The sequence below is a fragment of the Pleurodeles waltl genome, chromosome 10 (assembly GCF_031143425.1).
Source record: "Pleurodeles waltl isolate 20211129_DDA chromosome 10, aPleWal1.hap1.20221129, whole genome shotgun sequence".
NCBI classification, from domain to species: domain Eukaryota; kingdom Metazoa; phylum Chordata; class Amphibia; order Caudata; family Salamandridae; genus Pleurodeles; species Pleurodeles waltl.
The window spans coordinates 252,906,552-252,934,307 of record NC_090449.1 but is presented as its reverse complement, the minus strand read 5'-3'; the positions used below and the strand labels follow the sequence as shown (position 1 = coordinate 252,934,307).

Below are 27,756 nucleotides of genomic sequence, written 5' to 3'. Positions count from 1 at the left end.
AACAGATGCTTACAGGGAAAGTAACAATCCGTTCGATGGCATGTGTGGCTGTGGATACACATGCTCTGCATAGACAGTAAAGCAGTGCCCTCCAAAAAGTGGTGGCTAACTAATGAGTGTTGCAGTTGTCTGAAAAAGAGAATAAAGAACAGCTTGTCCAACATTTGCTTGTTGTCATGCTAGTACATCCAAACAAGAAAGTATAGTAAATGTGTGCAGATTGGACCATGGGGCTGCTTTGCCAATGTCAGCTATTCGAATATTACCACAAAAAAAAGAAAAGACCATAGATGCACCTATTTTACCAGTCAAGAATGCTCTAGGAGTTATGGGTAGAACTATTTTAGCTTTTGCATAGCAAGTTTGAACACATTTATCCATCTTGTGATACTTGCTTTAAATATAGCTTTCCCTGTGTGTGGAGGTGAGAAAGCAACAAAGAGTTGTTTAGTTTTAGCTCTATCAATATAGTACATTAATGCTCTTTTAACATTTAAGATATGTAGAGCTCTTTCTGAGACTGAATCAGGTTGTGGAAATAAAACCAGTAATTCAACTGACTGATTTAGATGAATCGTGGAAACAAACTTTGGAAGAAAATTGGGTTAGTATGGAGGACTACGCTATCTTTATGTATTTGGAAAAAAGTTCCTCCAAGGTTGATGCCTGAAGCTCACTCTCACGCCTAAGTGTAGTGAATGCTACCTAAAATGCTACTTTCAAAGATAGAAATTGGAGTGGACAGTTATGCAAAGGCTCAAATGGTGGTCCCATAAATCTAGTAAGTACAATGTTAAGATTCCACATTGGTGCTGGAGGTACCCTAGGTGGAATTACCCTTTTGAGCCCTTCCATAAATGCCTTACTTACAGGTATTTTGAACAATGTTAAGTGTTGCCTGTTTTGCAGATATGCTGCTACTGCTGCAAGGTATATCATATTGAAGTGTACAATGACCCACAAGTTTAAAAATGGAGTAAATAGCAAACAAAATTTTGAATAGTTGCATTAAATGGATCTATCTGTTTATTTTGAAGTAAGTAACAAATCTTTTCCATTTAACTGCATATCATGCTCTAGTTGTGGGTTTGCGTGCTTCCTCAAGAATGGTCATGCATTCTGTAGTTAATTTAAAGTATCCAAACTATGACTTCAGGAGTCAAATCGCAAGATTGAGTTCTTTGGGATTGGGGTGACCGACTTCTCCATGGTTCTGTGTGTGAAGGTCTGGGTGTAGGGGAAGCTTCTCGTAGGGAACTACTGAGAGTTCGAGTAGTGTTGTAAACCATGGCTGGCGTGCCCAAGTGGGAGCTAGTAAAATGAGAGTGAGAGAGGTCTGTCTGAGCTTAACACAAATGGAAGAAGAGGGAGAGGTGGAAAAGCATAGGCAAATATCCCTGCCCAACTTATCCATAGAGTATTGCCCTTGTACAGTGGGAATGAGAGCCTGAAGGCGAAGTTTGGGCATTTTGAGTTGTCTGCTGTTGTGAACAGGAATGTGTGTGGAAACCCCCACCGATGGAAATATGTTTGTAGGACTTGGGGATGGAGTTCCCATTCGTGGACGCAAGCTGCTGAGCACGTCGGCAAAGTCATTGTCCATCCCCGGGAAGTGTTCCGCTAACAAGTGAATCTGACCAGATTGTCTGAGACAGTCGAGACAACTGTAGAGTGTGTTCTCCCCTCTTTCTGCAAATAAAACATGTTTGTTGTGTTGTGTTGTCCATCCAGACCAAGACAATCTTGCCTTGTAGATGAACCAAAAAAGCGTTGAGTGCTAGGCAAATGGCTTGGAGTTCCAAGCAGTTGATGTGAAGGGCTTGGTGTTTGGTGTCCCACAATACTTGTTTTGAGAGGTTGTGTAGTTGAGCGCACCAACCTGCGAGGGATGCGTCCCCTGTGAGAGTGATTTAGGGAACAGGGTATAGAAACGGCTGCCTTTTTGTCAGATTTTGTGTAGTCCACCATTGCAGACAGTATTGAGTGGGGCTGTCTACCAACACTAGGTCTTGTAGCTGACTTTGTGCTTGAGACCACTGACTCACCAGACACTACTGCAGCTGACGCATGTGTAGCTGTACATGTGGCACTATTGTAATACAAGATGCCATTACACATCGAATTCTCTGAAATATCCTTACCAGAATTTGTTGGTTGGGGTATATCTGTTGCAGCAGGGTTGTTATATTTTGAATCCTGAGTGCATTTGGGTAGGCTAACCCTAACTGAGTGTTTAGAACAGCTCCAAATATGGCTGTATCTGAGATGGCGGGAAGTGGGATTTCTATATGTTGATAGTAAATCCTAACTGGTGAAAGAGATGAAGCGTTGTCTATGTATGTTGTAGTCACTGCTGGAGTGACCCGGACTTGATGACCCAGTCGTCCAGATACGGGAAGACATGAATACTTTGAGTAGATGTGCTGCGACTACAGCAAAGCATTTTGTGAAGACACGAGGAGCAGCTGTTCCTCCAAAAGGTAGTACCTTAACTGATAATGCTTTCCTTGTACGACAAATCTGAGGTATTATCTATTTGGTGGATGTATTAGGATGTGGAAATATGCATCCTTTAGATCTGGTGCAGATATGAAGTTTCCTTGCTGTAATAAAGGTATCTCATCTTGGAGGGTGACCATATGAAAGTGCTCTGACATGATGTAGTGATTTAATGGTCTAGAATGGGTTGAAGTGAACTGTCCTTTTTGGGAGTAAGGAAGTATAGTGAATATATTCCTGTTCCCTTTTTGAAGAATAAGTACGAGCTATATTGCTCCTTTCTGAAGGAGAGCATGTACTTCCTGGATTGTAAGTGTTCTACAGAGAGTTTGTGTTTTCGGGTTGGTATGTTTGGAGGTTTATTGATTAGCTCCAGGCAACCATGTTGGATAATTTTCAGCACCCACTGATATGTTATGTTTTGCCAGTTGGGAAAAAAAACTGTTGTAGGCGCCCCGACAGATGTGTGATCAGGGGAATGAGAAGAGAGTCACGGCTGTGATGTGGAAGGGGTGGCATGACTCCATTTGAACTGTTTCCCCTATATGTGCCTCTGTAACATCTTCTAGAAGCAGATGCTGCATGGTGTTGCCTAAAAGAGGTAGAGGAGTCCTATGCTGATTGTTTATTGCCCTGCTTGAATGTAGGTCTGTGAAAGGAACCACGATTATTGGGAGTTTGAAGAGCCCCCATAGATTTTGCGAAGTCAGTGTCCTTTTCCATTTTTTCTAGTGTTTGGCCTAATTCCGGGCCAAAAAGATTTTCTTGATCAAAAGAGGCATGTAAGAGTGTTTGCTGCAAGAGTGTTTGCTGCACTTCTAGTTTAAAACCTAATATACGCAGCAGGCATGTCTGTGTAGTAGTACATTGGTGTTTATACGTCTAGCAGCTGTATCTGCTGCATCAAGAGCACATCTAATAGAATTATTTGAGATTAACTTGCCCTCCTGCATAAGTTGCTGCCCTTTTTCCCTAAATTCCTCTGGGAGATGCTAAATAAGGTCTTCCATTTCATCCCAGTGTACTCTATCATACCTTGCTAACAGCTCTTGGGTGTTAGCAATTCTCCAGTGGTTGGCTGCTTTAGCCCTCACCCTTTTGCCTGATGCATCAATCATTTTAGATTCTGGAGGAGATGCATCTTTGGAGGTTTGTCTATTAGCTCGTTTATGAGCATTTGATACTACCAGGGAGTCTGGTGGAAATTTGACCTTTTACAAAAGCAGGATTAGACGGAGCTGCCTTATATTTTTTTTATCAACTCTAAGTGTAATTATTCTAGTACCGACGGGGTCTTTATAAAAATGTCGCCCACATGCTGTGTCATACCTTTCAAAATGGGCAGGTACTGAAAAGCCCTAGGAGTGGAGGAAAGAGTTTAAAATAAAAGTTTATCTGCTAAAGAGTGGTTGTGTAAGGATACCTGATGATATATAGCCCCCCCCCCCCCCTAGCTACTAATTTGTTAAAAGCTGTGGTGTCATTTGTAGGAAAGTTCCCTCTTTTTGGCATGACTACCCCCACTTTTTGGCATGACTACCCCCACTTTTTGCATGCTGTCAGGTGTTTTGACTGTGTTCACTGGCATCCTGCTAACCAGGACCACAGTGACTGTGCTCTCTCCCTCTAAATTTGGTTGTTCCTCACTTAGTACACCCCACAATTGACATACTGGTGCCCCCATGCAAGTCCCTAGTATATGGTACCTAGGTACCCAGGGCGTTGGGGCTCCCCATGGGCTGCAGCATGTATTATACCGCCCATGAAAAAATTGTCTGCAGGCCTGCCACTGCAGCCTGCTTGAAAAGGTGCATGCACCCTTTCACTACAGGTCATTGCACCAGGTCACTGTAAGACATCCCTACGGCAGGCCTTCCTAGCACAGAGGGAAGGGTGCAGGTACCTGTGTGTTAGGCCACCCCCGCATGAGCAGAGGTGTCCCTACACATTCCAGGTGCATTTTCCTGGACTTCAAAAGTACTGGGAAGCCATTTTACCCATGTACAGGACACAGGTCAACTACCTGTGTCCAGCTACATCATGGTAACTCTGAATCTGGGCATGTTTGGTATCAAACCTGTCAGAATCATATCTCAATACTGTTGCCAGTATTGGTTGTATGATTCCATGCACTCTGAGGGCTCTTTAGAGGTCCCCCAGCTTTGCCACTACCAGTTTGCAGGGTTTTCACAGGCAGCCCACACTGCTGCCATCTTACAGACAGGTTTCTGCCGTTCTGCTGTCTGACCAGCTCAAACCCAGGAAGGCAGAACAAAGGATTTCCTTTGGGATGGGAGGAAACACCCTCACTTTGGAAATAGGTGTTACATGGCTTGGGAGGGGTAGCCTCCCCAAGTCACTGCTATGCTTTGAAGGGAACATTTGGTGCCCTCCTTGCATAAACCGGTTTGCGCCAGTCCCTGCTCTGGCGCAAAACTGCACAATGGAAAGGGGAGTGACCACTCCATTGTCCACCACCACCCCAGGGGTGGTGCCCAGAGCTCCTCCAGGTGGCCACTTGATTCTGCCACCTTGAATCCAAGGTGGGCAGAGGCCCCTAGGAGCATCTTCTGACTCTCCTCACTGCTGAGGGTCACCTGGGACTCCCATCATCGGGTTGAGGACCCCTGGACCTTCCTGGTCCCCGGCAGCTCTGCCACTCTTGTTCTGCCACTCTTGCCTTTGTGAAGGCTGGTTGGTGGTTTTTCCACATCACTGACTGACTGCAACTCTTCTTGGGACATTGACTGCATCACTCCTGGGACTCTTCATCTGCTCCTGTGCTGCACAGCAGACTCTTTGTCTTCACCGTTCACCTGGTCCTGCAACTCCAGAAGGGTGGGTAGTGTCCCAAAAGGACACCAACTTGAACTGGACTTGGTCCCCTTCATTTGCAGGTCATCTTCTGTCAGGACTCACTTTTGGTTTCCTTCAGTCTTGCTTGGGTCTTGCACAGTCCTCTTCCAAAGTTTACCTGTGGGGTTGGGGAAACACAGGCACTTACCTCTTCTCTCCTGGCCGTGGAAGGGGGTGGGGTGGGGGGCGTGGGGTTGGGGTGCGCACCTTTTGGGGTTCCTAGTTCCTCCAGCTCCCCTCTACAGATTCCACTTCCTTGGGTGGAGGACTAACTTTCACATTCCACTTACTTAATTTATGATTTGGTCTCCCCCTAGGGTCTCCATTATTTTCTGTTATTTCACTGTTTTCTATTGCTTTCTATGCCGATTCCTGACTTCTAATGTGTATATAATAGTGTGTTTACTAGCCTGCTAGTGGAGTATTGCCTATACAGTATTTTAGTATTTGTGTTACCATAATAAAGTACCTTTATTTTTGTAAAACTGTGCGATTCTTTCATGTATGTAAGTGCTGTGTGACTACAGTGGTATTGTATAAGCTTTGCATGTCTCCTAGGTAAGTCTTGGCTGCTCATCCACAGCTACCTCTAGAGAGCCCTGGCTTCCTAGACACTGTCTACACTAATAGGGGATACCTGGACCTGGTATAAGGTAATAACACCGTAGGTGCTCACCACACACCAGGCCAGCTTCCTATATATATCAGAAGTAAAAAATAAAAGCCAGTTGCATGTGCAGGGTGGCCCCACAAAAGCAGAATACCAGATGCCACATTTCCTCAATAACACACAGGTCACTTTCCTCCTTCTAAAAGTGTGTTACAAGAGCACTAATTTTCTCCTTAAAGAAGGGTCAACCTCGTGTGTGTTTCTTTTAAGAACAGGAAAACATGTCCTCACCTCATCAGGCAGCCTCTGGGCAGAGCTGTCCATAATCCTGTTGAATATCTTCTGCACTGCTGGGATGCTTATCAGGAATACTGGTCGCACTGTGGTGGCTAAAGACACCAACAAGTGACAAGCAGATAACAGCAACTTTTCCTGCACCTGGGAGACAGAAGAAAAGTTGCTAAGGACTTCTGATCTGCCAATACTTTTGACAGTCAATGATGACAAGGTGGATCAGAAAAGCAATAGTAAAGGTATAATGAAGGTGTCTAATTTTTTACTAGCAAGGAATAGGAAGCAAACTGAGAACAAAGAACCCACTGTACAGAAGCAGAAAAACGTGTTGACAAACTAGAGGGAACAAATGGACGGCATACAAAGAAAAGGAAGAAGCACATGGAAAATACTCTCATCTCTGGTGAAAGCTTGCCGTAAGTGCTGTTGTCTTGTGGTCTTGCAAAAAGGTTAGAGCTGTAATTATACACTGTAATAGATGTGTGGTTGTGGTTTAGCCCATTAGGTAAGGCAACAATTGCTAGGTGTGCTGGGAACGAATCAGGGTGCAGGACAAGGTTGTGTTGTGTTCAATTATAGACCTCATAATTGCTAATTGTTTTTCAAAGACTAGTGTGAAGGGTGTGATGCTTGTGGTTATGTATTTTGTATGAGCTGTAAGCAACACAGATTCTGGGAAAGCTGAACTCAATGTGGGTTCTTCAGTCTGTTTTCTTTTTGCTGTTACTTATTTAATTTCATAAAGAAAGCTGTCCATGCTCCGTGTTCAAACTTATTTTAAATAATAAAACAGTTCAGAAATATTTAACATAATTGAGTGACAGGAGATAAATAGGGAAATCCCACTACAGCATGACTTTGCAAATCTGTGCATTAAATTCAATGGTTAAATTATGATTAGCATGTTGAGGACTCTCTAGAGTGCTATAAAATGCACAGCTAAAATATGACAGCATCATTCACAAAGCAGCAGTCATTTCAGTGGGCAACATACTGCTAGTTAGAGACGTAAACAACACCCTCTCTTCAAGCAGAAAGCAATTGCATGGGAGTGAAAGCAATGTGGTTAGTTTGAAACCTTTCATATGAGAGTAATTTTCTAAATCTATGAAAACTACAAAAACCAACATCAAAAAAGTACAACTCCAAGTAGTATAAACCTTTGCCACTATGGTGGTGCACATACTTAAATGCTTCCTGTGGTTTCAAAATGAAACAGTGCATGTCCTGACAATCTCTAAAAATTGAAAACGATATGCATGACTCGTCATTAAGACTATTATGACTACAAATGTGAGTGCCTGCTGCTTAAGATGTCATCTAATATCATGCCAATAAATGACGACCCATGATCCACTGGGGTGTTGGAGAATCCATGAAGGGGATTGTAGGAAGCTGACCCTTTATGTGGTATGTCAATACTGTGTAAAGGGTCCAGGGGTTCCACAATGAGTGGACAGGGCTTGCAATGCAATCCCTAAGTGCTCTGTTTGGAGATGGGGTGGTCGAGCAGCCTTAGGCTTAACACAGAGGAGTGCAAGACATCTACAAATTCACACAATAGTCAATGTATGAGAGAGACAACTTAAAAAAGGAGATACACACACACACCCCAATTCTCTAAAATAGTAGGCATCTTTATATATGTTTAGGCATCAGAGAAAAATCGTTCAGGTAAGTACGTTTTAAAATGGAATTCTTTTCACCTTAAAAAGTGGACACAGTGCAATTTCGGAGTTCTGCAACTTTAACCTATGGGAGGGAAAACAAGTTCTGCAAACTGGTAGCGACTTAAAAGACCAGTCTTCAGGAGTTAATGTGAGTAGTGGGAAAGGCTGACGGCAGCACCAGCAATACACCACCAGCGGCACAGGGGCGGCCGGGTACAGGGTGCAAAACAGAGTTGGGTGCCCAATGCATTCAGTGGAGATCAGTCACTGGCAACAGGTTGAGGGATCTGGTCAAGAGGCCATTTGGGCTGAACCAACAGTGGGGCTCAGGCCTCATGAGGCTCGAACACAAGTAGGCATCGTTGGTCCTCTTCTCCATGGCTCAGTGGCGACGGGTGCAGAGGTGTTATTAGGTGTCAGATTTTCCTTACTGGAGCAGTGGAAAAGGCTGCATGCAGAGGCTGCAGGAGTCGTCGGGGAGGGGGTGAAACCATGATGGACTCAAGACTATGGAGGTCTGGGTAACCTTGTTGGCACTGGTGGGCCACTTCAACTCAGGTCGGAGACGGCCGGTGCAGTGGTGACTTCAGGTGTTGGGTATTGGCAGTTACAGAGGCTTCAGAGTCCCTTCTTTTGGAGTTTGCTGGATAATAGGTCCATTGTTTTTTCTGTATTTTTTTCGAAGGCAGCTAGTCCTCCCAGGTTTCAGGAGACACAGCTGCAGGAAGAGGTAACTTTGGTGCAGGCTTTCGAGGAGGGATGCAGGCAGGCTGGCGGGGATGGTGCTAGGTTAGCTGCTTCTTTTCTTCTCCACTGGTTTCCGGCTCTTCAGGGTCCTTGGTCTTCTAAGGTCGTCACGATGTGCCTCTCTGGTGCCAGGGGCTCTCTTAAATACTGAATTTAAGGGTGTTAGGGGTATATGTAGGGTAGTAGCCAATGAGCTACAGGCGCCTAGGGTCACTACGCCCCCTATCTGACCACTTCCTGTGGGAAGTGAGCATACCCTGTCCCAGAAATCCTAGGTATGTCATCACAAACATGACTACCTCTGAAATTTTGTATCCACTGCGCAGTAGCCCATCTTAGGGGTGGTACTAGCCTAGGGGTGGTATGCTTACCTGACTAGCTAATTTTCCTGCCTGTCCAGGTGCCAGGTAGGCTCTAGACAGGAGGGGTGGCTTCCTCTCCTGTGAGGGGGACCCAGATTTGCATTTCAAAGGCGGCAGCCCTTTGATACTTGCTATCTTAGAAAGGCTAATCAGCAGGTTAACCTCTGTGAGGGGGTGTTACACCCTCTTCCCAGACAGGATTTTCTTCTGGGCCTGTTGAGAGCAGAAGGCTCTCATTCTATAGGGCCAGAACATTGTCTTCGGTGGAAGGCTGGCAGAAACCAGTCAACAACTACACCAGAGGCAAGTAGGGTTTCAGGGGGCACCTCTAAGGTGCCCTCTGGGTGTATGTGTTGGTAAATCCAACATGGGTATCAGTGTAGGTTCACCAATACAAAATGTTTGATATCAAACATCCCTATCTTCAGTGAAGCCATCAAGTAGCTCGGGAACTCATACTGACCCATGTCCAGCATATGCATTTAAAATGGCTTCCCTGGCCACTTACTTTGTCTGAGAATTGACAAACTCCTAGTAAGTTTAGGAAAGTAGCATCTTTCTGGCATAGTTACCACAACATTTCACCTTGTGTCAGTGTGTTTAGTGCACTGGGATTGTGCTAATCAGTATCCCAGTGTCTGTGGCCTCTCCTCTAAATTTGGTTGCTGGTAAACTTTTACACCCTACTTTTGGCATACTGGTGCACCCATGTAAGCCCCTAGGATATGTACTTAGGTACCCAGGGTATTGGTACACAGGGGTCTCCCTTGGGCTGCAGCATGTATTGTGCCACTCATGGGAGCCCATGCATTGTCTGCAGGCCTGCCTTTGCTGCCTGCGTGAAATGGTGCACGCACCTTTCATTTCAGATATAAGGCTTACCCCTACAAATGCCAGACTACATTACCGAGGCTTTGTAAGTGCGGCAAAGCACCTTAAGGTATGTAGTGGATACTGGTCAACCAAAGTGGTCCACCTACATAATGGCTTCTCCAAACCTAAGCATGTTTGGGATCAAACATGTTGGAATCAAGCAACTACACTGAATGCAGTGCTAGCTGCATGATTCCCAAGTACTCTAGGGGTTCCTTAGACGATCCCTCAGTTCTGCCTGTGCAGCCTTACAGGGTCGGGCTGCCAGCATTTCCTGCTGCCGACCCCAGACACTGTTCTGTCGTCCTCCTGATGAGCGTAACTCAAGCAGGGTAAGGCAGAACAAAGGATTTCCTGCAAGGGAGAGGTGTGACTATCTCTTCCTTTGAAATGGAGTCTCTGAGCTGGGGTGGCCTCTGAGCGCCAGAAGACTGCTCTGAAGGGCATATTTGGAGCCCTCCTTGCATAAGCTGGTGTGCACCAGTTCAGGAACTCCCGGTTCCCGCTCTGGGCGAAACCACACAAAGGACGGGAGAGTGACCACCCCCCTGTCCAGCTCCTACCCTAGGGAGGTGTACATGGCTCTGCCAGGTGGCCGGTTGACTCTGCCAACTTGGAAACAAGGTGGGCAGAGGTCTCTGGGAGCATTTGACTGATCAGGCAAGGTAGATGATGTCCCTGACCCCCGCTGACCAACCCCCTTTTAAGGGTTACTTAAAGGCTTCCTCGAGTGTGGATCCTCAGATTCACCGAGCAAGATGCTTCAAGGAACTCTCTGCAAGACATCATCTGTTCCTGACCTCCAGATTCGTTGCTGCTCTGCTTTTGGAGCTGAAACAAGACTACATCCAGATCGGAGGGCTCCCACTGCAATATTGTTTCTCCAGCTCCTGCAAGATTTCTGCAACATCCATGGCTGTCCATCCACCAGGGTCACAAGGACTCTGCTTGCATCCAAGAAGCAAGAGGAAATCTCGCTTGGAGTGAAGGAGTCACCCCCTGCATCCGCAGGCACCTCAAGATGACAACGACTAGCTGGTGGATCCTGCTGCCCCAGATGATAAAAAGGCTCTGTTCACAAGTGGTAGTACTGTGGTCCTCTCCAGGTCCAATTTGTCTTCTGACCAACTTGGGAGACCTGTGGACCATTTCTAAAGCCACTGGAACAGAACCCCTGTGCACTGTGACTGTTGCTCTTGCCAAGGCTTCTTGGCTCTTCCTCCAAGAGATCTTCGAGTCCAAGAAGCTACAGCCTCCAGCATTTTGCAAGGCCAAATTCAGCTTCCACACTGCAGCTCCTGCGACATGGGACTCCTGCTTTATTGTGCTGGTGACGCCTCCGTCCGACTCCCTGTGCCTACTGCCAGTGGATTTCTCGTAAGGGCTTCTCCCACTACGGCTGGCTTTTCTTCCTGCTGAAGGCCTACCCTGACTCCCCTCCAAGGGTCGAGTCACCAGGACCTTGCCGGTCCTCCAAAACATGTAATCTTCCTTGCATCAATTATTTGCATTTGCCAAGGTTTGTTGGTGGCCCTGCAGGCCACTGACTCTCCTGCAATTCGGCGATCTACGTGGGACAGTTTGTGGGTGACTCCAAGGATAACCTACATCTACCTGGACTCCACAGCTGAACTTCTTTCTTCCCCGTCCTGCAAGAGCTTCACCTCCAAGAGGGTGGGTGTGCCTACCCGCACTGCCTAGACGTCTGAGTGGTCTGGATACTGTCCCCTTCTTTTTCAGCTTCTTCACAATGAGAATCCACCTTTGGGTTCACCCAACCTGGTCTATTGGTCACAACAGCAGCTGGACAATCGAGGCTTCCTCTGACTTCAACAAGGGTTTCTGATGTCACTTCACCCCTATGCACCTGGGCTCCCTGATGTAGGTACTCCAGGCGTCTGGGTATCGATGGTTGGGGGCACCCTCCAATCTTCTTTGTGTCTACAGGTTTCCTCTAGGTCCACTGGGAAGGGTCCTGAATCCATAGAAATCCAACCGCAACGGTCCAGTGTTAGTCTATGGGACACCCAGCTCAATAACAACTCTGCACCCGGACGCCTGTAGGATTTCTAGTACTTACCTCTGGTCATTTCCTAATCCCCCTGGCATCCTAACACACTTACCTTGGTTGAGCACCTCCATTCTTATACCACTTTCGTAGTATGGTTTGGCTCCCCAGAGGGTCCCATGTATTTCTATGCTTCTTATGATTGTTGCTAAGTGTTTGTGTGTTGATATCTCCAAGTGGAGATATACCAGTGTTAGTACAGACTTAGGACCTCACTATGAACACGGCAGTCGAAACCGCCGTGTTCATGCTGGCTGTCTTACAAGTGACCGCCAGCTTCCCCGGAACCCCGCCGGCCGTATTAAGAACATTCCTCTGGGCCGGCGGGCGGAAACATTGTTACCGCCCGCCGGCCCAGAGGAATGCCTGGCCGGGACATTGACGGCAGCTCCACATGTAGCCGCTGCCAATGCCTCTGTGCGGCGGGTGCAGCTGCACCCGTCGCGCAGATCACTGCCCGTAAGGGCACTGCACGGGGGCCCCTGCACTGCCCATGCCAAGTGCATGGGCAGTGCAGGTTCTCCCATGCACCCCTTCCGCCAGCCTTTCCCTGGCGGGGAAGCCCGCCAGGGAAAGGCTGGGGACTGCGGGATCATTATCCAAGGTGCAGCACTGCTGCCCTATCGGATGATGATGCCGACCGCTGCAAGGCTGCCTGACAGAGGCAGCCTGGCGTCGAGTGAGGGCTGCCTATGGTGGTCCTCCAATGGTTCATTATGTGGAGGTGTGGGCCACCATGCCGGCTGGCGGGTTTTCCCGCCACCGCCGGCATGGCGCCCCCCCGCCGCTAAGATCATAATGACCTCCCTAGTGTTGTAACAAAGAATACTTTATTTTTGCAACACCTGGTGTGGTTCTTTCTAGTGAACAGTTACTGACTTGACTATTGTGGTACTCCAAGTGCTTTACACTCCTTCTAGATGAGCTTTAGCTGCTCACCACAGCTATCCCTAGAGAGCCTTTGCTATCTGGTCACCTAAACACTATCACTGAGGGTTGTCTGGACTGAGTATAGGGTGAAACATCATACACTGAGCCAGCCTCCTACATTGGTGGTGTAGCGGTGGGATAAAACATTTGCATTGCTTTACCACTTGGTCATCGGTGACTTTCCATAAGAAAGAGTGCTTCTAACTGGTGGGTACATACTATACTAGTAACGTCAGGTACTTCTACATTTTTTGCTTGGTAGTCAGGGGTCTAGCATAGCCCTTTATCCAAACTTTTCGAAAGTTTACAACTTTAGAGAAGGAAGGTACACTACATACACTACTCTAACACCATGTCTGTAGTTGAGGGAGCTGACTAGACTCAGGAGTCTAGGTTTGGGGCTCTTAAGTTCCAGGAGCTTAGGAACCTATGTATAGCTAGGAAATTTAAGACAAGCAGTAACCCTACTGAATCTACTCCCTTAGAACTACTCATTGAGGATGACATACAGAACCCAGATAGGGAAAGAATTAGATGAAGAGGGTGAACCACCGGTGCTAGAAAAGGAGGTACCAGGCCACAGTGGAGAGAACCATGAGGAATCTGGAGAGAACTTTGAACCTGCAGGGAGCAGTGCTGGTAGCACAGGAGTGGTCATAGTAGTAGGCCCACGTTTTTCTCCCCCTGAGGTGGTCAAAAGGGTTTCCAGGCGGAGTAGGTCCTCCTCATCCTCTCATGACTCAGCACCTTATGCTGGGTCCATCCACTCCAGTACAGGACAGGGGTCCTTAGATAGGGGTTCAGCTTGGTGAGACTAGAGAAAGCAAAACTCAAGTTGAAAAAGCAGCAGCTATCTCTTGAGAGAGAGGCCCTTTAAATGGAAAGGGAACAAAATAATTTGGTGTTAGAACTCCATGGTGGCAGCATTAAAGAGTTCAGGGTCAGGGAATACACCTTTGATTCCAGGAATCTCAGCAGGATAGTCCCTCCTTACAAGTCTAGGGATGTTATCCCCAAGTGGATTACTGCTTTAGAGAGGGCCTGTAAAGTCCAGAAGGTCCCTCAGAGGCAGTGGGCAGCTATCCTGTGGCTCCCCTTTGCAGACAAAAGTAGATATAAACTGCTAGCAGTAAGCCAAGAGGATGCAGACAACTATCAAGTCTTGAAAGAGGCTCCGGTTGATGGGTTTGAGCTCACAACAGAATAGCATAACAAAGTTAAGGGAAACTCAAAAGGAGTCCTCAAGACTGGGCAGATTTTGTTGACTGTGCTATTAAGGCTTGGGAAGTCTGGTTACATGGTAGTAATGTGCATGACTATGAAGGGCTGCACAAACCTGTCATGATAGAGCACATCCTCAACAATTGTGTGTCTGACAAACTGCAACAATACCTGGATGACTCTGATCTGACCTCTCCCCAAGAATTGGGGAAAAAAGGCAGACAAATAGGTTCACATCAAGGTGGGTACGAAATACCACTGTGGGGGTGACCAAAAGAGGAAGAATGTTTCTAACTTTCAGGAGAAGGATGGGGACATATCTAAAGATAAGAATAAAGATTCTGCTACAGGTCCAGAATGTTTCTAACTTTCAGGAGAAGGATGGGGACATATCTAAAGATAAGAATAAAGATTCTGCTACAGGTCCACAAAATCCATCTGGGGGTGGGTCCAAGCCCTTCTCCTCTTCCAACAAGAAACCTTGGTACTTTTGTGTAAGGAAACAGGCCATATGACAGGTGATAGCAACTGTCTCAAGAAAGGCACCAAGAACAGTACTTCTATCACTTTCCCTAGTGCCCCTCGCAATAGCACTGGTATTAGTACTTCAACCAAAGGTTTAGCTGGGTTCATCATGGGTACTGCAGTGGACTTTGTCCTAGTTAGAGAAACCACTCAGGCTGTCCTAATATTGGAGGGTGGCATTGACCTTGCCACTCTGGCTGCCTTGGCTCCTAATATGAGGAAATACAGGCAGTACCACCTCATAAATGGTACTGAGGCAGAAGCTTACAGGGACAGAGGTTGCAGTGTCACCATGGTGACTGAAAAACTGGTATCTCCTGAGCAAATCTTACTTGGTCACAATTACCAAGTAACCAATGCTGATAACATCATTAAGTGCCACCCCATGGCATTTGTTAACATTAGTCACAGGGGTCGGGGGAGGGGGGTTTACTGGCCCTAAAAAAAGTTGTAGTGTCTTCTTCTATTCCTGTAGAATGTCTAATAAGCAATGATCTGAAGACCTCAACATTGGCTGTTGTGGAGTTACAGGCCCATGCAGCAATGCTGGACATCCCTGCAAAGATCTTTGTGACTACTCAAGCACAGGCCACAAAACAGGGAGAACAGGAGCACTGGAGCCTGACCCTATGAACCGGCCAGCTCCAAAGAAGAGAGGTAGCAACTGTAAGAAATTATCCTCTGCCCAAAATTCATGTGAGGATCAGTCTCCTCAGGGAGATTATCTTGCTCCTTGTGAGGAACCAACCCCCAGAGGAGCTTGGGCCTGAGGTCTCGGTTGCAGGGAGACCCTCCCTGGAGGAATTGAGTTTGGAACAGAAATCCTGCACGTCTCTTGTAGGCCTCAGACAGCAAGCTGCTGCAGTTGAAGCAGGGGATGTCAGTGGATCCCACAGGATCTACTGGGAAAATGTGCTCCTTTATTCTGAGGCTAGGAAACCCAACCTGGTGCCACCAGGAGACTAGTCATAACCCAGAAGTTTAGGGAGTTCTTATTGACCCTTAGCTCATGACATTCCCCTTGCAGGGTGCTGGAAATGGGGTCTCTAGTTGGAAGTCGGCTTGCACCCTGTCCAAGTAGGGACCCTCACTCTAGTCAGGATAAGGGAGATACCAGCTCAGATAACCCCTGTCCACCCCCTTGGTGGCTTGGCATGAGCAGTCAGGCTTATCTCAGAAGCAATGTGTAAAGCATTTGCACATAACACACAGTAACACAGTGGAAACACTACAAAAGGACACCACACCAGTTTTAGAAAAATAACAAATATTTATCTATATAAACAAGACCAAATATGATTAAAATCTAACATACAGTAATAAAAATATGAATTCTGCAAGATTTACTCAAAAATGCAGTTCCGTGAAGTCGATAGCTCCACCTGGGGCTATCACGGCGTTGTGATCAGCAAAACCAACAGTTCAGGCCAGCTGCGGCGTTGCGGGCCAGCTACGGTGTCAGGAAGACCCGCAAACAGTACCTTGGAATTGCAGGGCATCGTGATCCTCGCGATGAGGTCCGGAGGGGGGCGTCGCTGATGTTGCAGTGTCTGTTCCGGAGTCAGTGCAGGAGTCGTCGGGCCCTTGAGGTCACATGCGTTGCGGATCGAACTCCAGGCTGATGAAGTCAGGTGCGCCGGCGTGGATGGCGTCGGGCTGCGGTGCGAAGTAGGACGATGTGATGCGCGGTGCCCACAGGTCACGGTGCAGGCAGCGGCTTGGTGACGGCATCCAGCGGCATCAGTGAGAACAGGGCTGTGGTGTGAAGCGGGGCTGTGCGGTGTCCACGTCGTTGCTGAAGCGCTGTCGTCGGTAGGCCCAAGCCAGCGGTGCAGGACGGTGCCTGGTGACGACACAGGAGTCGATGGTGCTGGCATCGGTGGACTGTGGGTGTAGTGCGGGGCGGTGCTTCGTGTACCTAACGAGCGGTGTCCGCAGGCCGCAGTGCAGGCAGCGGCGCCGGTGTCAGCAGGAGTGGCGGCGTCGGGGTGACCAGGCGATGCTGGAGTGTGGGGCCCACAGGTCATGGTATGAGCAGCGGCTCAGTGAAGTCATCCGATGACGACATCGGGGAGACCAGGGTCGTAGTGCGAAGCAGGGCAATGCAACTCCGTGTGGCGCCGGCAGATCACGGTGCAGGCCAGTGGCGGCGTTGACGGCGTTGCAGTGGTTTCTCCTCTTGAACAGCACAAAACACACAGTTCCCAGTGCTGCAGGTCAAGGAAACTGAAGCCTTTGGTGTGCCTGAGACTTCCAACAGGAGGTAAGCTATACTCCAAGCCCTTGGAGAATTTTCTCAAGCAGGACACACAGCAAAGTTCACCCTTTGCACTCTTTTCAGGCAGAAGCAGCAACTGCAGGCCAGTCCAGCAAAGCAGCACAGAAAAGGGACAGTACTCCTCCTTCAGCTCTTTTCATCGCAGAGGTTCCTCTTGATTCCAGAAAGATTCTAAAAGTTTGGGGTTTTGGGTCTTCTTCTTATACCCAGTTCTGTCTTTGAAGTTGTCAAACTTGAAATCAAAGTCACAAGTGTTTGCAAGATCCTTCCTTGTCCAGGCCAGGCCCCAGACCCTCACCAGAGGCATTGTGTGAGGGCAGGCACAGTCCTTTCAGTTGTGAGTGACCACTCCTCCCCTTCCCTCCAGCACAGATGGCTAATCAAGATATGCAGGTTACACCCCAGCCCCTTTGTGTCACTGTCTAGAGGAGAGGTGTGAACAGCCCAACCGTCAAACTGACCCAGATGGGGAATCCACAAACAGACAGAGTGTCACAGAATGGATTAAGCAAGAAAATGCCTACTTTCTAAAAGTGGCATTTTTAAACTAACAATCTAAAAACCAACTTCACTAAAAGATGTATTTTTAAATTGTGAGCTCAGAGACCCTAAACTCCACATTTGTATCTGCTCCCAAAGAGAATCTGCACTTTAAGGATATTTAAAGGCAGCCCCCATGTTAACTTATGAGAGAGATAGGCCCCACACAGTGAAAACCGAATTTAGCAGTATTTCACTGTTAGGACATATAAAACACACTAGTATATGTCATACCTTAAACAAACACTGCACCCTGCCCATGGGCCTACCTAGGGCCTAACTTAGGGGTGCCTTACATGTAGTAAATGGGAAGGTTGAGGCCTGGCAAGTGGGTACACTTGCCAAGTCGAAATGGCATTTTAAAACTGTACACACAGACACTACAATGACAGGTCTGAGTCATGTGTACAGGGTTACTAATGTGGGCGGCACAACCAGTGCTGCAGGCACACTAGTAGCATTTGATTCCCTGGGCACCTCTAGTGCACTTTACTAGGAACTTACCAGTAAATCAAATATGCCAATCATGGAGAAACTAATCAACAGTACACTTCACACAGAGAGCATATGCACTTTAGCACTGGTCAGCAGTGATAAAGTGCCCAGAGTCCTAAAGCCAACAAAAACAGGTCAGAAAAAATAGGAGGAAGGAGGCAAAAAGACTGGGGATGATCCTGCAAAAAGGGCCATTTCCAACACAGGACATCTTGTTCAAAGTAAGACTTGGTACACTTTCACTATCCCTACAGGTCTGAAAACACCAAGGAATTTTGTTGCTCCTGGGTCACCTGCCAAGATAGTGGCAAGTCAGGTGGCACTAAAAAGGCCCCCTTAATCCCACAACCTGTGGTGGGGTTCTCTTTGAGAGGGTAGGGATTGACTTTGTTGGTCTCCCTTGACCCTCCTACAGCATCTGGGAACAGATTTATGCTGGTGGTGGAGGATCATGCCACCAGGTACCTAGAGGCCATTCCCCTTAGGACCACTACAGCTCCGGCAGTGGCCAAGGCTCTCCTGGGAATCTTTTCCAGGGTGGACTTCCCTAAGGAGGTTGTATCTGACAGAGGTGCAAACTTCATGTCTGGAAACCTCGAAGAGACTCCTCCCTCAAGGGACTCCGAAGGGGATGGGACATCCTTTTACATTGTCTTCTTTTTGCCACACAGAGATTCCACAAAAAGGAGTGGGCTACAGCACATTTGAACTTGTGTTCAGACATTCAGTCAGGGGTCCTCTTAGTCTTGTGAGAGGGGGATGGGAGCAACCTCTCAAGCCCCCTAAAGAAAACATAGTTGACTATGTGCTAGGCCTGCATTCTAACATGGCAGAGTACATGAAGAAGGCTTCCAAAAATCTTGAGACCAGCCAGGAGCTTCACAAGCAATGGCATGTCCAAAATGTTGTGCTCATGTTTACCAGCCAGGACAGAAAGTGTGGGTCTGGGAGCCCATACCCCCAAGAGCACTTCAGGACAAGTGGAGTGGCCCCCACACCACAGTGGAGAAGAAATGGGAGGTCACCTATATTTGGTTGACCTGGGCACTTCAAGAAGTCCCCACACAGTGCTTCATGTGAACCACCTTATACTTTACTATAACAGGGCTGACATGAGCTTGCTCATGGCCACTGATGAAGGGCAGGAGGCAAAGAGTAACCCTCCCCTGACCTTCTCTCCCACAACCCTGTTCATGGTTCAGTGGATGAGGTAGTCTTTGCAGACTCCCTCTCTTAACAGCAACAAGCTGACTGCAGGCAACTCCCAGTCAGTTTTTTTTAACTCTTTTCCTTGACACCCAGTCTGAAAGCCTGGTGTGCACATGATGTGGACACTGGTGATAGTCTGCCTGTCAAGATTAAATCTACAGGCAGCCTGACCATGTCAGAAATTGCATCATGGCATAAGTCCAAAAGATGTTGGAGTTAGGGGTTATTGAGCCCTCAGACAGCCCTTCGGCATGCTGTGTGCCATCTCATGTGTTCACTTTAGTCTGCACTTGACACAGCCTGCAATGGCAGCCTGTCACATAGTTGGTGAGGGGTCTCTTAGGGTGGCACAATTCAAGCTGCAGCCCTTAAGGACCCTCTTTAGCACCTCAGGCCCAAGGTACCAGGGGTATCATTGACTAGGGATTTTTCAGAGGGTGCTAAAGGATTAACCAATCGGGGAAACAAATGTGCAGTGTCGGGAAAGAGATCTGGCACTGGGGACGTGTTTAGCGGGAACCCAGTGCACTTTCAGTTGAAATCAAATCAGATATCAGGCAAAAAGCACAAAGAAACAACGTCAAAAGAGGCACTTTCCTACAGGGATTTCTTCTAATTTATTTAATAAAGCATTTGGGGGAATAAGAAATATACAGATAGAAAGATGGATGGCAGAATGGTCTGTCTGTCCACCAGCCACCACTATCACCACCCTGACCCTGGACGTCAAATATACAATAGCCCTTTAAATCCACAATTCATGCTGCAGCCCATGGGGAACCCCTGATGCCCCAATGCTCTGGGTACCTAAGTACCATATACCAGGTAATTATATGGTGGCACCAGTATGCAAACTATGAACACGCATCACCACTACAAGTCATGGGGACACCTACTGACAATCTTACCCCCACAGTACAAGTGATCACAAGGAATATGCATGGCAAGGCAACTGCTGCTAAACAATACAGAATGTATGCTTACCTTAAACATCGCCATACCCACATTGTAAAAGACCCACCTCAAACTCACTAAATTCCAAATGGTTCATGGAAAGTGGCGCAGAGGGGCAAAGGTACATCCTCGTCAGCATTTGCACAAGGTGTGCTCATATGGATTGCTCCTGGGTCCACTAAGTGGTGGATAACCATAGGGCAGACACCGGGGGCAGATATGTGGTAACGGGAGAACACTTAGGCAGAGCCCAACTAACATTAGTAGGGGTTTGTGCATCTAACTCCAAATCAGTCAGACTTCTTTGACACACTCACCCCTGTGTGTTTCCGAATAACCCATGCGCCCAGCCTTTGAGGTAGGAACTTCAACTGTGTGACAAATGGGGATAAAGACTGATCCCTCCCTCCCTTGCATGCTGCGACATTTATTAGAACAATGCAACACTTCTGCGACTGACTGACCTAAAACTATTATGTCATGTGTGGCAACCAGTAAACCGTGAATATTCATTTTATTCCCCCGTTCAATATCCACACTGATCAGATGCATTATTATGTACTGATCAACTGGGGACGCAGGTTATTTGATCAGAGTATCTAGCTCACACACTGTTGGACCACTGTCCATTGCCAATAGCTCTGCAATGGGGCAGACCCTGCCAGAGAATTCCCACCTGGCGGCTGCAAATTAAAGTGCTGTTTGATTCCCCACTTAGGGACAACCTATCAAAATGCATCACTCATTATTTGACCTCGATAAAGGGTCCACCCAGTCCAGGGCTTTGGAATGGGATGCACACAAACTGGTCATACTAGGTGTAAGGAAATGCCTCCTTGGCATGGTTCCCCCCTGACTTTTTGCCTTTGCTGATGCTATGTTTACAATTGAAAGTGTGCTGAGGCCTGCTAACCAGGCCCCAGCACCAGTGTTCTTTCCCTAACCTGTACTTTTGTATCCACAATTGGCAGACCCTGGCCTCCAGATAAGTCCCTTGTAACTGGTACTTCTAGTACCAAGGGCCCTGATGCCAAGGAAGGTCTCTAAGGGCTGCAGCATGTCTTATGCCACCCTGGAGACCTCTCACTCAGCACAGACACACTGCTTGCCAGCTTGTGTGTGCTAGTGAGGACAAAACGAGTAAGTCGACATGGCACTCCCCTCAGGGTGCCATGCCAGCCTCTCACTGCCTATGCAGTATAGGTAAGACACCCCTCTAGCAGGCCTTACAGCCCTAAGGCAGGGTGCACTATACCATAGGTGAGGGTACCAGTGCATGAGCATGGTACCCCTACAGTGTCTAAACAAAACCTTAGACATTGTAAGTGCAGGGTAGCCATAAGAGTATATGGTCTGAGAGTTTGTCAAACACGAACTCCACAGCACCATAATGGCTACACTGAAAACTGGGAAGTTTGGTATCAAACTTCTCAGCACAATAAATGCACACTGATGCCAGTGTACATTTTATTGCAAAATACACCCCAGAGGGCACCTTAGAGGTGCCCCCTGAAACTTAACCGACTATCTGTGTAGGCTGACTAGTTCCAGCAGCCTGCCACACTAGAGACATGTTGCTGGCCCCATGGGGAGAGTGCCTTTGTCACTCTGAGGCCAGTAACAAAGCCTGCACTGGGTGGAGATGCTAACACCTCCCCCAGGCAGGAGCTGTAACACCTGGCGGTGAGCCTCAAAGGCTCACCCCTTTGTCACAGCACCGCAGGACACTCCAGCTAGTGGAGTTGCCCGCCCCCTCCGGCCCGGCCCCCACTTTTGGCGGCAAGGCCGGAGAAAATAATGAGAATAACAAGGAGGAGTCACTGGCCAGTCAGGACAGCCCCTAAGGTGTCCTGAGCTGAGGTGACTCTAACTTTTAGAAATCCTCCATCTTGCAGATGGAGGATTCCCCCAATAGGGTTAGGATTGTGACCCCCTCCCCTTGGGAGGAGGCACAAAGAGGGTGTACCCACCCTCAGGGCTAGTAGCCATTGGCTACTAACCCCCCAGACCTAAACACGCCCTTAAATTTAGTATTTAAGGGCTACCCTGAACCCTAGAAAATTAGATTCCTGCAACTACAAGAAGAAGGACTGCCTAGCTGAAAACCCCTGCAGAGGAAGACCAGAAGACGACAACTGCCTTGGCTCCAGAAACTCACCGGCCTGTCTCCTGCCTTCCAAAGATCCTGCTCCAGCGACGCCTTCCAAAGGGACCAGCGACCTCGACATCCTCTGAGGACTGCCCCTGCTTCGAAAAGACAAGAAACTCCCGAGGACAGCGGACCTGCTCCAAGAAAGGCTGCAACTTTGTTTCCAGCAGCCTTGAAAGAACCCTGCAAGCTCCCCGCAAGAAGCGTGAGACTTGCAACACTGCACCCGGCGACCCCGACTCGGCTGGTGGAGATCCAACCCCTCAGGAGGGACCCCAGGACTACTCTGATACTGTGAGTACCAAAACCTGTCCCCCCTGAGCCCCCACAGCGCCGCCTGCAGAGGGAATCCCGAGGCTTCCCCTGACCGCGACTCTTTGAACCCTAAGTCCCGACGCCTGGGAGAGACCCTGCACCCGCAGCCCCCAGGACCTGAAGGACCGGACTTTCACTGGAGAAGTGACCCCCAGGAGTCCCTCTCCCTTGCCCAAGTGGAGGTTTCCCCGAGGAATCCCCCCCTTGCCTGCCTGCAGCGCTGAAGAGATCCCGAGATCTCTCATAGACTAACATTGCGAACCCGACGCTTGTTTCTACACTGCACCCGGCCGCCCCCGCGCTGCTGAGGGTGAAATTTCTGTGTGGGCTTGTGTCCCCCCCGGTGCCCTACAAAACCCCCCCTGGTCTGCCCTCCGAAGACGCGGGTACTTACCTGCAAGCAGACCGGAACCGGGGCACCCCCTTCTCTCCATTCTAGCCTATGCGTTTTGGGCACCATTTTGAACTCTGCACCTGACCGGCCCTGAGCTGCTGGTGTGGTGACTTTGGGGTTGCCCTGAACCCCCAACGGTGGGCTACCTTGGACCAAGAACTGAACCCTGTAAGTGTCTTGCTTACCTGGTAAAACTAACAAAAACTTACCTCCCCCAGGAACTGTAAAAATTGCACTAAGTGTCCACTTTTAAAGTAGCTATTTGTCAATAACTTGAAAAGTATACATGCAATTGAAATGATTCAAAGTTCCTAATGTACTTACCTGCAATACCTTTCAAACAAGATATTACATGTTAAATTTGAACCTGTGGTTCTTAAAATAAACTAAGAAAAGATATTTTTCTATACAAAACCTATTGGCTGGATTTGTCTCTGAGTGTGTGTACCATATTTATTGTCTATGTGTATGTACAACAAATGCTTAACACTACTCCTTGGATAAGCCTACTGCTCGACCACACTACCACAAAATAGAGCATTAGTATTATCTATTTTTACCACTATTTTACCTCTAAGGGGAACCCTTGGACTCTGTGCATGCTATTCCTTACTTTGAAATAGCACATACAGAGCCAACCTCCTACACTAGGTCATTGCATGGCTGGCATGTGGGGGGTCCACTGAGTGCTACAAGACAAACTGAAGATGTCAGAGAGGGAGCTACGTCACTTGGAGAGGGACGTGGCTAATCGGACGGTACGGATAACATCTCCAGCAGCTCTGTAAACAATATAGAGAGGCAAAAACACAATTAGGAAGGCATGACTATAAACGTCACCTGACCACGTTGCACACAGAGGGTGACAGATTGGATACGTTGTTGGCATGGCTAGTTAAGGAGGACCGGTATCGCGCTCCCATTGAGCCATTCTATACAGGGGTGGCTCATTGGTACCCACGCAGACGGGGATTAAGGATGTCTTTCGGGACTACTATCACACTGTACAAAAGATGGAGGTGCCTGTGCCCCTGCTCCTGCCCCAGGTCTGATGTGTGGGTTTTTGAGCATGCTGCTACTGCCTCATCTGTCCCTGCTCCAGAGGGCTCACCTGGAGGAGCCAATCCAGTTGGAAGAGATATTAACGGCCATAGCATAAAGTGCCTGGAACAAGACACTGGGCACAGACAAGATGCCAATTGAATACTACACCATGTTTTCATCCCCAATTACTCAACACCTCCTAGATGTGTTTAATAAAGCCAAGTCAATTAGATAGCTCTCAGTCTCCCTACTCGAGGTAATGATCGTGGTCCTCCCCAAACCAGGACACGACCCTTTAGATGTGCGCTTGCACCGCCGATTGCCCCTCCTCAACCCGGACTATAAAGTCTTGGGAAAGGTGCTCGCCAACAGATTGCTTCATATAATCAGCAGCTTGGTGCATGCCAACAAATCGTAGCACCTTCCTCAATATCAGGCGGCTCCTTGTGGCTCATCCATCACACCCGACAAAGGTACATGGTAGAGTGGCCTTTTCCACAGACACTGAAAACATTTTCGACAGTCTGAGCTGGGAATACTTATGGACGACCTTGTACTATATGGGATTTGGGCCGGAGCTTTTGGGCTGGATTTGAACGCTGTACTCAAATTCAACGGCTAAAGTTCAGACAGGATAGTTGATCTCTAACAGCTTCCCACCCAGAGGGTCATCAAACAGGAGTATCTTATCCACCGTGCTTTTCGCAATAGCCATGGAACCATTGGCTTGCCGCTTGTACATGCGAGATCAGGACTGCCCAATCCCGTAGATGGATGTCCAACATATTGTATCACTTTATGCAGATGATGCCCTGGTCTTCCCACAGAAGGTTGAGGCTTTTCTTCTGGATTTGATGTACTTAAGATGACTTTGGAGTTCTATCTGGGGTCAAGGTTAATTGCCCCAAATCCTGCCTGTACCCCTTTATTTCATCTCCTGTGCCCCATAGAGGAGCTTTGACAAAACACATTCTCAAATGGTGTTTCAACACATTTAAGTACTTAGGCGTCCAAATCTACCACACTGAAATGGCCCTAAGAGGGGCCAGTGTGGACAGGGCACTAAGATTGACTCAGGGACCCCTCACCTTTTGATGTTTGTTGCCCCCTCCCCCATTGGGGCAGGTGGCTCCTGCTAAAATGCTCATGCTACCCAGATTATGATGTGGTTTCGCAGGGCTTCCAACTCGTGCTCCCCGAATGTTTTTTTCCAGGAATTGAATGGTCTCCTACTGGACCTGATATTTGGGGGGGGGGGGGGGGGGGGGGGGGGGGGTGAGTGGCTGTATAAAGTCACATGGTTCCTGCCACTGAGCAGTGACCCTACTTGAGGGAGGACTTGGTGCGCCAAACTTTGAAATGTACTATGTGGCAGCACAGCTACAATTTCCACTACACTGGCCAGACCCGACTCGTCCTGAAAGGGCAGCTATCCAAAAGATACTAGGTGAGACGAGCATTTATACCTGGCAGTCAGATCAGGAATGTCAACCGCAGCGGGGCAGAGTCAGATGATGACTGTGCAGGCATGTTGGTGGCGGTTTGTACATGGTAAGAACCATTGCATTCCTTACTCGCCGTCAATAGTATTGATGCAATTGCCAGACATTTTGGAATTAGCTAAAAGACATAATTTGACACCATGGAGGGCTGGGGGATTGACCGGTTAGGGGATCTCTTTCACAAGGGAGTGTGGAATGGCTTCACCTTCAGCTAGTGGAGCTACAATGACTACGTCCTCAGAAACCTCTACTGATAGTAGCAATCAGGCACATGGAATAAATCTGAAACCACTAAACAGCTACAAAACTATGAGTGTATTCTAGATTGCAAAATTTGTATTTTCCTCACAGAGTGTGAAAATTTCTATGTTTGATCAAGGTACCTTAGAACTGATGAGTGGTGCAATGGCTTCCATTGCCGTGGAGATGAGTGAGACAAACTGCTGGGGATTCTGCCGATGGACTTCGCTGTAATACTGTGCCAGCCAATGAGAGTATGCCTGCAATGCAGCGAGGGACTGAGCATGCCTGGACACAATAAGAAAAGGGGGAGAATAAATGTTTTGAATGTTACATTTAAAGATGTTACAAGCCTTCACAGTACCAATCTTACCATAAAAATCTTAACGTGTTTCATAGACTTGACCAAAATGACAAGGTACAGAGCTTACAAATTTCGATCGACATGGCAGAAACTCAGAGTTTGGTCTAACTAGCATGCATAGGTGCCAGATACTAAGAGTAGACATTAGCATGAGATAGTTGCCTTACTTGTTTCATGATGCCCTGCAAAGAATGAAAACATTACTTGCCTGTAATAAAGGTTCCCCAGCTTGAGTACACTTGTCAATTATGTACTTTAAAATACATATGGGAAGGAACAATGACTATCTGCTACACTTGAAGGACACAGCTGATTTTTGCAGCTACAGTATGCAAAACTCTATTGTTAGTATCCTCTATGTGGGTTGGCAGTAGCACACAAAATATTTCATTTTTGCAGCATAACATGTTCTAGTTGTGGGCCTACACGCTTCCCTGTCAACGTCCATGCATTCTGCAGGTAATCCTATATAACCAAACTGTATGACCTCAGGAGCCATATTACAAGGTTGAGTGACCTGCAGTCTGGATGTCTGATTTACGCTTGATTTTGAGTGACAAGGTCTGGCCTTTTGGAGAGCTTCTTGTGGGGGGACTACTGAGACGTCTAGAAGTGTGGTGAACTGCAGCTGATGCGCCCAAGTGGGAGCTACAAGGATCATGGTGAGAGACCTTTGCCTGATCCTCCGAACCAGAACTGGAATGAGAGGAAGAGTCTATATCTCGGACCGGTTCATCCATAGAACGTTGCCCTTGGATAGAGGGTGTAGATACCTGGTGGCAAAGCTTGGACATTGTGCATTTTCTGCTGTGGCAAACAGGTCTGAGAAGTTCCCCACTTTGCAAAGTATGGTTGAAGGACTTGTGGGTGGAATTCCCACTAGTGGACTTGTTGCAGCATTTTGCTGAGCAGGTCTGCATACTTGTCCGTCACTGGGAGATACTCTGCCAACCAGCTGAATGTGGTGGTGGAGAGCCCACTTCCATAGTTTGAGAGAGCTGTGACAACTGGGACGATGGTGCCCACCTCATCAATGTTTCTGCAAATAGTACATGGCTATCACATTGTCTGTGTGGACTAAGACAACCTTGTAAGACCGGTGAAGAAAGGCTGTCACAGCTAGAAATACAGCTTGAAGATCGAGGTAACTGATCTGTAGGGACTGGTGGCTGGGAACCAAGAGGCCCTGTACTCTGAGATCTTGAAGGTGGGCACCCCAGTCTGTCAGTGATGTGTCTGTGGTTAGTATAACCGGAGGCTCAGGGTCTAGAAAAGGCCACCCCTTCATCAGGTTGGCTGTGTTCCACCATTGCGGGGAGTATAGTGGTCTAACACTAGATCTTTCAGGTGACCCTATGACTGAGACCACTGACGAGCCATACTTTGCAGTAGGGAATGCATTTGAAGCCTGGGGAGGGGAAAACAATTGCGATCCAAGACACCATCATCCCCAACAGTCGCATAATATTCATGAATGTATAAATATGATTCTCTTGAAATTTAGGAAGCAGAGTTTGAAAACTCTGGGCATGAGCTGGATTGGATTAAGTTAACCCTAGCTTTGCATTCAGGATGGCCCCTAGATAAGGCTGTACCCAAAGAGGTTAAAGATGGGAT

The 27,756-nt window shown here is 47.8% G+C and overlaps 1 protein-coding gene across 3 annotated transcripts in view; it reads right to left on the bottom strand.

The window, feature by feature from the left end:
• Window positions 1-27,756, bottom strand: part of XPO6 (exportin 6) — a 621,317-nt gene that overhangs the window by 291,489 nt on the left and 302,072 nt on the right. For all 3 annotated transcript variants that reach the window (XM_069210348.1, XM_069210346.1, XM_069210347.1), the window contains 2 exons: window positions 25,919-26,063; window positions 6,257-6,403 (listed from right to left, as the gene is read on the bottom strand). In XM_069210348.1, coding sequence (XP_069066449.1) covers window positions 6,257-6,403; window positions 25,919-26,063 — 292 coding nt within the window. The remainder of the gene's footprint in view (window positions 1-6,256; window positions 6,404-25,918; window positions 26,064-27,756) is intronic.